The 12500-nt window shown below is 40.7% G+C and overlaps 2 protein-coding genes across 3 annotated transcripts in view; both read left to right on the forward strand.

The window, feature by feature from the left end:
* Positions 1–8609, forward strand: part of ppp6r2b (protein phosphatase 6, regulatory subunit 2b) — a 22859-nt gene extending 14250 nt beyond the window's left edge. The window contains exons 20-23 of one of the 2 annotated variants that reach the window (XM_053677795.1): positions 518–591; positions 689–872; positions 1376–1455; positions 1537–8609. In XM_053677795.1, coding sequence (XP_053533770.1) covers positions 518–591; positions 689–872; positions 1376–1445 — 328 coding nt within the window. In that variant the 3' untranslated portion in view covers positions 1446–1455; positions 1537–8609. The remainder of the gene's footprint in view (positions 1–517; positions 592–688; positions 873–1375; positions 1456–1536) is intronic. The other variant, XM_053677794.1, reaches the window with a different exon arrangement.
* A 1631-nt stretch (positions 8610–10240) lies between these two features.
* LOC124627159 (MOB kinase activator 2) overlaps positions 10241–12500 on the forward strand; it is a 10800-nt gene continuing 8540 nt past the window's right edge. Inside the window, exon 1 of the mRNA XM_053677797.1 lies at positions 10241–10731. Within this exon, the coding sequence (XP_053533772.1) occupies positions 10640–10731 (92 nt within the window). The 5' untranslated portion in view covers positions 10241–10639. The remainder of the gene's footprint in view (positions 10732–12500) is intronic.

Raw genomic sequence — 12500 nt, forward strand, 5'->3', positions numbered from 1 at the left:
GTGTGTGTGTGTGTGTGTGTGTGTGTAGAAAGATAGCCAAACACATTTCAGTTGATCGAGAGGCTTGAATGACACTTTTTACTGGAGTTTCCTGAGGGCGATCATGTCATTTCTCTCATTCTCCTTATGGTTTTTGTGAAACTGAAAAGAAAGTGTAAATATGCTCACTTGATGTACGTTATTCAACGGATCTTCAACTTCAAATCTTCGAATTATGACCGAACAGATTAAAGTATTACAGAAGACACGACACGATATGTATTTTGATGTGGTCTAATCCGGCCCCTTGTAAACCCCTGATCTAAAAGGTTTGTTCTTGTACCGATTTTATCTCGGAGCGGGAGAAAAAAACAAGATGTGTGGTTTCATCAGTGTTCAGGGAAATGATGCGCTAATAAATGGATCATTTGTGGTTTTTGTAAGTAATGTAGCAGTTATTTAATCTCAATCGATCAGGAAAACATTTCACAACATGCATTTTTGTCAATCGGGAATTTAAATGTGTTGCTCTCTGTAGCTCGGACTCCGGGGCGCGCTGCAGCTCTCCTGTGGACTCGGACAACTCGGAAAAACAGAACCAAGATAAAGATGGTGAGAGGTCACACTTTTTTTTTTCTCCTCTCTGTTTGTTCTGATCTGATTTACTCCATATGGAAAAGATATGTAAGTGTGTGTGTGTGTGTTTCAGTGAGGGGCTCGGCGGCGTGTGTGTGGAGTGTGTGTGGAGCGAGGAAAGCTCCTCTGGTGGCGTCGGACAGCAGCTCCAGCGGCTCGGACAGCGAGGACGAGGAGGAGAAGAGCGAAGCTGCCGGCAACAAGGGGAACGTTACAGTCACTACAGACGGCAAAAACGAGAAAACACTCCTTAACCGGTACACACACGCGCACACACACACACACACACACGCAGGAAGCTGTACCATTACGAACTCTCCCGTCACCATGGAAACCAAAGCACTTTGGTGTGCATTTCCTACGTACGCGTCGGACTTTACTTCCTACCTGCAATGAAAGAAAAACCTTTCAGTAGTTTTGTCGTTCAGTATGGTTTCATCTTCTCCTGTCGTCTAATCGTACAAGACCTCTCGATAAATGCGTGTGTTTGGAGAAAAATAAAGTTTGGGAGGGAAGTAGCGGAGATCGTTAGCGTCTCTGGTGAGTGTACAGTACGTAGTTATCACAGTTGGATTGCTTTGTGTTTAGCTTTCACTATATATACCGTAGCTACTACCGTTGCTCATCAGAACGAACAAACAGGCCACGCCCACTCACTAAACGGCCACACGAGCGAGACTGTACAGATGTGTGTGTGTGTGTGTGTGTGTGTGAGGTATGCGTTCCTGACCCGCTGTTTGTTTACTCCTGAACATTTCAGCGACGCGGACGCTAAATCGCTGGGTTTCGTGGCCGAACCTCCTCCAGCGGCGGAGCAGAAAACGGACTGAAGGTGAACGCGTGAGTATTCGAGCTTTGCTTCACAGTTTACGCGTTTACGTCACGGCTTATACGGTTTTATCCCTCTGTATCTCTCTTTAGGGAAAACTCGAGCGTTAATGGTCCGATGAAAACGCTCTCGGAGTGTCCTCCCGGTGTTTGTGACGTCATCACTGCCCCGCCCACAACAAACAAACAAACAAACATCCGTTTCCATCGAGCGTGTAAAAGTTATAATTCAGGATGGAAACACCGGAGTGTCTTTTTCTTTTCTTTCTCAGCTGTGATTAGTAGAGACCCGGGCTGCGGCACTGAGGTGTAATAATGCGGATTACTGCAGTTATAAATGTATATAAACATAAGAACAGCTGAAATCTACAGTTAGTGTGGCTTTATCTCACGGCTACACGGCTCTTTAGAACACGTTCACGCGCACTGCGTTGACTCCAGGAAGCGTAAAGCAGCACTGGAGACTCTATGACCGGTTTATGACGCGTCACCACGGAGACGTTAGAGTTTATGGTTACAGTCCGGACAAAACTGTTGTAACTCTGATTTTTATACTTATTTTGCAAGTTCTGAGCACATTTATGAAGCTTTACGTCATTTTTCTATAAACCAAGCCACGCCATTCCTGTTCGTCCAGCCGAGGTACGAAACCGCGCAGAAGAAATTCTCTGCAGAGACGATTACAGAGGAGGCGGAGGGCCTTAACGGGTAAAAAGTTCAAATGTAAAACAGGGATTTAAAAAAAAAAAAAAAAGCCTACATAATAAATCATAATTACTTAATTATTTAGGAATAAAAAGTGTACATTTGGGAACAAATCATATTGAAACCTGTTTTGATTTTTCCACTTATTCGTTTAACTTATTTTACTTTCCGTTTTACTTTTTGTATTTATTTTTTCGTTTAAGGTTATATTTTAATGTGTGCGCTAACCACAGAAAAAAATTGGTCCTGATTATGATTTAATGCTTTAATGAATGCATTAATTCTTTCCTTTCTAACCAGTTATTATTTATGTTTGGGGGGGGGGGTTCCCCCTGGTTCAATTTCTTTTCTTTTTAGTTTCGTGGCCCTCTTCGTCCTCCATAGAAGATACTTTCAAAGTCATTAAATAGAAAGTTTCTGAAACAAATTGCTATAGAATGTAAACACTATTCCAAAAAAGCCTGAAAGATGATATTTTCCATCTGAAAATACGAGATTTCTCTGTAAGACACCAGTGCAGAAGAAATAAATGTAAACGTTTAGAAATAATGTAGGGTGCCAAGACTTTTTGCACTGTGAAAATGTTTTTTTTTTTTTGTTTTTTTTTTTTTTTTTTGGGGGGGGGGGGGGGGGGGTAAATCAAAATGCTGTGGTGAAGGTTTATAAAGTATACATTAGTGCTTCATAACACGGTTATAAAGGACAAATTGACCAATTAACTGTAGAAGGTAAAAATAAATCTGCCGCATAAATTAATTAAATAATTACACAGTAAGTGCGTAAGTAAATAAATAGATAACTAACTAAATAAATACGTTTTCATGGATGTTTAATAAATAAATAGATTAATAAGTCAATAAAACTATTTTAAAATAAATGTCTAAAAAAGAAAAGAGTTTAACGCTTAAAATATGTACAACCTTTAAGGGTTCTACTGTAGTCCCTCTGAGAGAACCCTTAACGGTTCTACTGTAGTCCCTCTGAGAGAACCCTTAACGGTTCTACTGTAGTCCCTCCGAGAGAACCCTTAACGGTTCTACTGTAGTCCCTCCGAGAGAACCCTTAACGGTTCTACTGTAGTCCCTCCGAGAGAACCCTTAACTGTTCTACTGTAGTCCCTCTGAGAGAACCCTTGACGGTTCTACTGTAGTCCCTCTGAGAGAACCCTTAATGGTTCTACTGTAGTCCCTCTGAGAGAACCCTTAACTGTTCTACTGTAGTCCCTCTAAGAGAACCCTTGACGGTTCTACTGTAGGCCCTCTGAGAGAACCCTTAACTGTTCTACTGTAGTCCCTCTGAGAGAACCCTTAACGGTTCTACTGTAGTCCCTCTGAGAGAACCCTTGACGGTTCTACTGTAGGCCCTCTGAGAGAACCCTTAACGGTTCTACTGTAGTCCCTCTGAGAGAACCCTTAACGGTTCTACTGTAGTCCCTCCGAGAGAACCCTTGACAGTTCTACTGTAGTCCCTCTGAGAGAACCCTTGACGGTTCTACTGTAGGCCCTCTGAGAGAACCCTTAACTGTTCTACTGTAGTCCCTCTGAGAGAACCCTTGACGGTTCTACTGTAGTCCCTCCGAGAGAACCCTTGACAGTTCTACTGTAGGCCCTCTGAGAGAACCCTTAACTGTTCTACTGTAGTCCCTCTGAGAGAACCCTTGACGGTTCTACTGTAGTCCCTCTGAGAGAACCCTTAACGGTTCTATGTCGAACCCTACAGCGAAGAGTTTCATTTGAAGAGCATCAAACTTCCATCTCCATAAATGAGAGAAATGTATATAAATTTAAATCATAAATGAAAGGAATACACTTTCAGGGAAGTTGGATGACGCTCTTTATTATGGATGCTTTATAGAACAGTTATAAGACTTTATAAGCGTGCGTTATTAAAGACAAACTAATAACTTGCAAGATAAGAATAAAAAAAAAAAATGTAAATAAAAATCACTCGTGATTAAACATGACGGTTCTCCTCGTCTCTGCGTTCAGGAGACGTGACCAGAAAATAACACGTATGCAGTGCTTATGAATGTGTTATGAAGACCCAATGTAGCTAGCCTTTAAATAAATGTGCAATAAGGTCTTATTGTGTAGCTGTGTTAATTATTCCTCTCTGTGTGTGTGTGTGTGTGTGTGTGTGTGTGTGTTGTATACATTTATAAATTGTTTCTTTCTCTTTTGATTGATTTTATATCCAAATCTGTCAGTCTTTGTCAGACCGCTGCGTAATAAGACTGACGTAAACACGGCACAAGCGCATCGTAGAGCACGTCTGAGTTCACGTACAGTGACGGAACTGTGATGTTACTGTTCCTGCTCACTGTTTGGCATGTACAATTCTTTTTCTAATTCATGCTTTATGAACACTGTCACGACAAGCTATGAACACAGACCATGCTCGTCTCTGATTGGTTGGAACGTGTCATGTGACGATGGTGTGAGGGGGAAAAAATAACTATTATATGACTGGATGTAAAATGTTATGACATGGTTATGAGTGCATTGTGGGTGATGCTGTGCATTGTTGTTTTCTCAGGTATGGTGTGTGTGTGTGTGTGTGTGTGTGCGTGCGTCTGCTTAACCCTTAAACACCCGACTCAAGTCCAGTGCTTAATTCACATCGCTTCGATTACTTCAAGGAATTTTAATTTAATTTTATTTTAAGACGGTACAGGACGGGGCGATGCGGCAAAAACGATCGTACGATACTTCATCGTGATTTCACATTTTTCACCTCTCACTTGGGGTTTTTTTTTTTTTTTTAAATCAGCTGTTAGAATGAAAAAATTATTAACTGTAAATATATTTTTAAAAAAGAAAAAAAAAACACCACCATGTAAATAATCACAAAATTCAGCGCTTCAGTGTGAGTGGGTTTAGAGGCAATAATTTGAGGCAGAATTTCAACGGCTTTGCTTTCACTAGTGATACACACACACACACACACACACACACACACACACACACATGCGCGCACACACACACACACGCACTGTGTTTTAATTTATTTGTGAATTTGCACATCTTTCAGCTTGTTGGTTTCAGTTATTGCACTTTTAAAACTTGATGCTTGACACCAGAAGTTAGAAGATGTAGACATTGATGACCACGGTGATGATGATGATGGTGATGATGGTGATGATGACGACGTTGATGATGGTGATGATGATGATGGTGATGATGGTGATGATGACGACGTTGATGATGGTGATGATGATGATGGTGATGATGGTGATGATGACGACGGTGATGATGGTGATGATGATGATGATGATGATGATGGTGGTGATGATGATGATGAAGATGATGATGACGATGATGGTGGTGATGATGATGATGATGATGATGGTGATGGTGATGGTGATGATGATGAAGATGATGATGACGATGATGGTGATGATGATGATGATGGTGATGATGATGAATATACGAGATGTGACTGAACGTGAGTATATTGTACAGAATGAACAGATGACGTGTTCCTAACAGATCCGGATAGGAAAAGGACAAGTGCTCTTTAGTTTTTTGGTGGGTTGTATTTTTTTTTATTTTTTTTTTTTTATTTAATTTCTTAAAATTTCTTTATTTGAATCATTTACCAAAAATGTTCACAGGTTGAGACAAAAAAGGTGGTGCGGTCCGATATAAACCTCGCACGACAAACAAAGACCACGTTCATTAACACGAACGTTCGCGTAAACGTGAGTCGCACGACGATGCCTCTCCAGCTTTCCGTCACCTGGTCCGGGTCGTGGTGGTTTAAATTAACCTGCGAGATTTTTCATTCTGGGAAACAGAACTGTATGAATTTGTGAGAAAGCTACAAAACCCCTGAACAAACTTTTACACACAAAAATCATCATTAAAACAGTAAATGATCTGGTGCACACACACACACACACACACACACACACACACACACACACACACACACACATACACACAATAAAATTAATTTTGAAAGAAAAGCACTTCGTCACATTTCTCCTGCTGCGGCTTTTTACAGCGTTTACAGTGACAGGATTTAGAGTATTTACAGTGGTAGCATTTATATTTCATTTAAATAAAAAATCATCTGCTGTAAGCCACACCCACCATGGGTTTAAATCCAAATAAAGATACAGACACACGCAGTGGCACTGTGTTACACTCCTGTTACTGATGATGATGAGGAATGCCGTTTTCCTCTCCTTGAGAATGAAAGCTTTTTTATTTGTATTTTTTTATAAATAGAAAAGATCAGATTTAATATTTATACCATTCCCATCTTACTGGAAAACAGGTTTCTTTCCTTTAACACGTATTCGAGTTCAGTTCCTCACTCCTTTACTTCGACACCGCCTTCTGCTCATCCATTTCGTTATTTTATGTATTTTATCCCGTCTTCCAAATTCTGTGCACTTTTTGTTCTTGTTGTTTATGCAGCTTTTTGTTTGCGGCGCGTATACGGTAGCATACGACTTCCTGTTTGTAAAAACTATGTACAAAGAAAAGTAGTAAGTATTATAATATATTGTTAGTGATTGTAGCTGCAGTCATGTACTTTTACTCCGTTCTCGTTATGATTTAAAAATGTTATACTTTTTTTTTTTTTAAACCCATATAATTATTAAACTTAAACACATTATTCTTAACAAGGTGTTTCAGTTTCTGCTCCAACCTTGACGTGGGAGAACTGTGTGACGGGAACCCGTCCTGTTCCGGAGTGTACTCGAGTCCAACTTGATTATTTTTCCCGGGTTGTCTTTTTTTAAAGTCATGTTTATTACAGCTTCATCGCGTTGCGTGTATGAGTCTGGGTTATAGTGTACCTGGGGGAAAAAAGATAAATAAAGTTGGACTTGTATCTGTGTAAACATGTAAATGAAATGCTGAAATATACAGCTGCAGTCAAAAGTATTCACCCCCCAGTGCAAATCAGGTTTATTGTCAGAATGGACAGACTTTCAGCTGTTTGTGATGAACAAATCAAACAAAAGCGATTGAAACAGTTCGACACAACGAAGCGGTTTCCCCAAATTCAACTGAAAATGCAACTTATAAGGATTTCTCCAGTCTCAAAATTATTCACCCCCTTCAGGGCGAGCATCTTTAGTACTTAGTAGAGCTTCTCTTGCTGTTATGACCTGCTGTAAACGAGATGCAGAGCTTCTGCAGCGTTCCTGAGGAATCTTCTCCCGTTCCTCATGAGCACTGGCCTCCAGGTCAGTAATATTCTTGGGTTTGCGTGCTGCGACCGCCTTCTTCAAATCCCACCAGAGAAGTCAGGTGACTGTGATGGCCCTGTAGAATCTTCCAGGACTTCTTCTGCACCCGAGCCTTGGTGGAATTTGAGGTACGCTCGGGATCGTCGTCCTGTTTGAAGGTCCGATGACGGCCAAGCTTCAGCTTCCTCACAGACGGCATGAGGTTTTCTCCTGGGATTTCCTGATACCTCACTGAATCCATCTCACCTCCCACACGCTGCAGGTCTCCAGTGCCAGAGGATGCAGAGCAGCCGCAGAGCATCACCGAGCCCCCACCATGCTCGACTGTGGACAGAGTGTTCTTTCTCCATTCTTCTTCCTCCAGACGTACCGCTGATCCATCGCGCTGAAAAGTTCCAGTTTAGTCTCATCACTCCACAGAACTGAATCCCAAAACTCCTGTGGATTGTTTATATGATTCTGAGCGACTGTTCTTGTGCTTTTGGGTCAGTAGTGCTGAACGTCTTGGAGTCCTGGCATTGAAACCTTCTGCGTTTACTACACACCTTACTGTGCTCACTGACACCTCAGTGTCTGTTACACCGAGTCTCGCTGCAGGTCTTTTACAGTCACTCGAGGGTTTTTCACAACCTGCCTTCTCACAAAGCTGCTTGCAGCCGTCGATAGTTTCCTTTTTCTGCCCCGTCCAGGTATCTCATACAGGTATTTCTGCCCCGAGCCAGTTCAGGTATTTCATGTGTTCCAGCTCAAGCACACCTGCTGCTTGAGACAACAGCCGTTTTACATATTTGTGCTGTTGTGGGGGATTCAGTTCAGTGGGTTGAATAATTTTGAAACTGGTGAAGTCATTGTATATTATTTATAGTTTTTTATTTAATTATATATTGAGTCGTGTTTTCAGTTGGATTTGGGGAAACCGCTTGAAGCATCCGTTGTGTCGAACTGTTTCAATCGCTTTTGTTTGCTTTGTTCATCGCAAACAGCTGAAAGTCTGTACATTCTGACAATAAACCTGATTTGCACTGGGGGGTGAATACTTTTAATTGCAACTGTATATAAAAATAATACTATCAAGGGGAAGAATATAATCTGGTTCAGTATTGTAAAGTATCTTCTGCCTTCAGCTCTGTGTGTTTGTATTGTAAAATGAGTCTGATTTATTTTTATTATTATTTTTATTATTATTACTAATGCAATACTGTGCTTCTTTATTTGGGCTTCATCAAATCAATAAAATCCTTTCAGATGTGTTCAAGATGTCGGATTTTATTTAATTATACACATGAACACAGGCATGAAAATATCTTCCAGCTCTGACTGTGTGCTGAATTTTAAATCACCTGCGAGAACAATAAATATCTTCAGTTTTCTGACTTTCTCTGTCTATGCTCTTTATAGCCCCGCCCATTCCAGGTAGCCCCGCCCATTCCAGGTAGAGAGTAGGTGACATCACGGATGCTAAGGAATCAGATTTGGGGATACTTTTCTGCTGCTCAATCCACCGTTTAATAAAGATTCTATTACACTGGACCATTTTTGTAATGTTTAGCGATTAAATAAATTGTAGATAGGAATCTAGAACATTTAAAGAACCCTTAAAGAACCGTTCAAATACCAAGAAAGTTGAACAAAATGTCAAACTCAAAAATAATTTGGAGTTTGTAGCACACTTACTTACTCACTTAACACACATGCCTAGGAAAAACGGTTCTTTGGGGGTTCTACTACTTATCAGAACCTTTTCTGATGGGAACACACCTTGCTGTAGGGTTCTTCATAGCACTGAATCCTTAAAAATGTTCTAATAATCTAGCTATATTAATAATGATTGTTTTATTCTATGTTTAATCCTTTAAACTGTCAGGATCTATCTCTTAGGGGGGAAAAAGGTTCAATCTAGAACCTTTACGGGCTCTTCTGCTTATTCTCATGGCAGAACCCTTGAAGTTACTAAGTTCTGTGTAGAAATCCCAAGAACAGCTGAGTTTTTCCTTAGCTGAAAGGGTTTGAAGTATAACCTTTTTATGGAAGCCTAGAACCCTTAATTATGCAATGACCCCTTAAAGAACCCACGAAGAACCTTGTTTTCTAAGAGTGTAACAGCTCCTGACCGGTTCTGGGTATTTAGAAGAAAAGAATGAGCAGTAAGTTGGACTTTTATAGCACACTAATACACACACTAGTAGAAAACAAGGGTTCTCTACAGGTTTGTTAGATAATTAAGATTGCTTTGCTTCCAAAAAGGAGGAACTCTTTCTGATAGGAGTGTATATTATTATAGGGTTCTACATAGATCCTTTAAGGGTTCTCCCAGGGGGACAACTAAAGTAAGTAAATTAAATAACTTTGCTGAAAAACATGTGTAGTAACTCTTAAATACACTCTTGGAGACCGGGGATGGGGGGGGGGGGGACTTTTGGAAACAAAAGTTTAGTGTATTGTAGGGTTCTGTATAGAACCTTCAGTGGACAAAACAAGGAATAATTAAGCCCTCGTTCTTTAAGTGTGTGAATGATGCTACAACAGATGGTCTACTTTTCAGGGTGCAAAGAATTTAGGAAGCTTAAAACCCTTAACTCTAAAAAGAACCCTTAAGGAACACAGTTTCCCCTGAACATGTCGTGTAGTGATGGCGTTTTATTTAATATTCGATGCAGATGTTGAGATATTTCCAGAAAATATCTGACATGCAAACTGTAAATGGTTCTGAGCACCAGATGTGCTTCGTGTGTTGATGAACTTCAATGTATAGGATTTACTGAGAACGTGTAGGAGAACCGAGGATGACAGCGCTCCTAGAGGAGAGAAATGACACTTCAGGGGGGAGGGGCTTCTGGGGGGGACAGTAAGAGCCATGTGTTGGGTTGGGGTTGGGCGTGTGTGTGTGTGTGTGTGTGTGTGTGTGTGTAAATATTTTTCTGCACTTGTGGAACCTGTCTGTCTGCTTTGTGTGTGTGTGTGTGTGTATGAGAGAGAGAGAGAGAGAGAGAGAGAGAGAGAGAGAGAGAGAGAGAGAGGACACATCCTGGGGTGTAGAGAAAAACAGAAAATATACAGAAGGACGAGAGAATTTTCAGGTTGCCTGACGTGGCCTTGATGTGGACTGAGTGTGTGTGTGTGTGTGTGTGTGTGTGTGTGTGTGTGTGTGTGTGTGTGTGTGTGTGTGTGTGAAAGCGTGAATCTGTGAGGAGGTCCAAGACGATCGTTTGCAAGTGTGTGTGAAAGAAAGAAAGAACGAGAGAGAGAGGGAGAGAAGTCATCTCATGGAGAGGCTCCTCTCTGGCTATGGGGGGATGTCAGAGTTTTATTGGATCTGGGGACGAGGCCTCACACACTCTGACTGTGGAGAACCATGGAGACATCAACGCACTGAAACTGTGAGTGTGAACCTCCACACACACACACACACACACACACACACACACACACACACACACACACACACACACACACATTATACGTACACTTTACACATATACACACATTCCTAAAGAAAAATCATTAAGTCCACAAAAGACCCAAAGATTAACGTACATGTGTGTGTGTGTGTGTGTGTGTGTGTTTATATCTTGGTGAGACAACATGAAATATCAGACAGATTTGATCTTGTGGGGACATTTGTCTAGTCCCCACGAAGAAAACTTTTTTTGTTTTATTTTTATTTAATTTTAAAATAAATTTTTAGGCGAGATGCATTAATATGATTGTGTCCAAGGAAGGTCCTTGTAAGGATAGTAAGACGTGTGTGTGTGTGTGTGTGTGTGTTTCACAATACACAGCACCTGTTTATGGATAAACATTTCTCTGTGTATTTACATACTGACAGGAAGTGAGAATGAGCGAGCGAATAAGTGTCTAGTAATAGTTCTGGATTGTGATTGGTCAGAAGGTGGGGATGAGTTCTCTATAGCAGCGGCTCTGACAGTAGCGCAGGTTTATATTAATGCTCTCGCTCTAATACCTCATCGTTTCTATAGTAACGGCTCGTTCACAGGGGCGTGTACAGTGCACTGGCTGCATAAAATCGTTGATATGGCGAAGTTCTCTTAAAGTAAGGAGACATTTTATTTGACATTTACGGAAGGAGTCTCCAGTGTCAGCGATATAGGGTTATTTTGTTCTCCCTTTTTGAGAAACATAAAAAAGGTTCTAAGAGGAACCCTACAACAGTGTATTTAAGAAGACCTTGAAAGGTCTATACTCTTAGAAAATTTAGAAGCCCTTCGGGTTCTTTGTTGTGTCTCTGGTCAAACCCTTAAAGGTTCTATGTGGAACCCTATAACAGTTGGTTTTCTTTTCACAACGTTATTCCTTTATGGTTCTGTGGAACTGCACTAAAGAATATTTTTCTGTGAAAAGCAAATCGTGAAAGTTCTACACTCTTAGAAAGTCCTTTTGTTGTCTCACTGGTGGAACCCTACAACCGTTTTTCTCTTTCAGAAAGAATTCTAGAACCCATTTAGAAACAATGTCATCCCTTTATGGTTCTACAGAACTATGCTAAAGGTTCCACACTCTTACAAACATTTTAAACTGTTGCCCTATCAGAAAAGTTTGAAGTAGAACCCTTTCAGGAGGTTATGGAATCCATGTCTAATTCTATGGCAGAGCCCTAAAAACATTTTTTTTGTCATAAGAAAACCTTGAAGGTTCTACTCTCTTGGTGGTGTCTCTGGAGAAACCCTGCTGCACAATGTTTTGCTTTCAGAACCATTTGTTGTAGGGTTGGTTATAGACACTCTTCAGAAATTCAGAACCCTTAAAGCTATATCAGTTGTTTCTCAGGGGGAACCCTTAAGGGTTCTAACGGTGGAGCACTAAAGCTGGAGTGTTTTTCTATTACACATGTTTCAAAGCCCTTTTAAGACAGACCTAAGGAACCCTTTAGTTATCAAAAGAACCCTTTGGTGGACAGTTTGCATTAATAAGACATGGTTACTATGGACACTACATTACACTAGAACAAAACATCAGAGAGGGGTGCTGGGACTAAGAGAGAATGTTTGAAGGGATCTACGCAGCACCTTTAAGTGGTTCTGTTGGCTGATCATGAATCTGTAAGAATTTGCTCCAAGTTCACAAACTTCCTCGTCAGATCTACGCATTTCTTTCAAAGTGCTGCCAGATGGTTCTGCGCCATCGGTAA

Source organism: Ictalurus punctatus, chromosome 4 (genome assembly GCF_001660625.3).
Source record: "Ictalurus punctatus breed USDA103 chromosome 4, Coco_2.0, whole genome shotgun sequence".
NCBI classification, from domain to species: domain Eukaryota; kingdom Metazoa; phylum Chordata; class Actinopteri; order Siluriformes; family Ictaluridae; genus Ictalurus; species Ictalurus punctatus.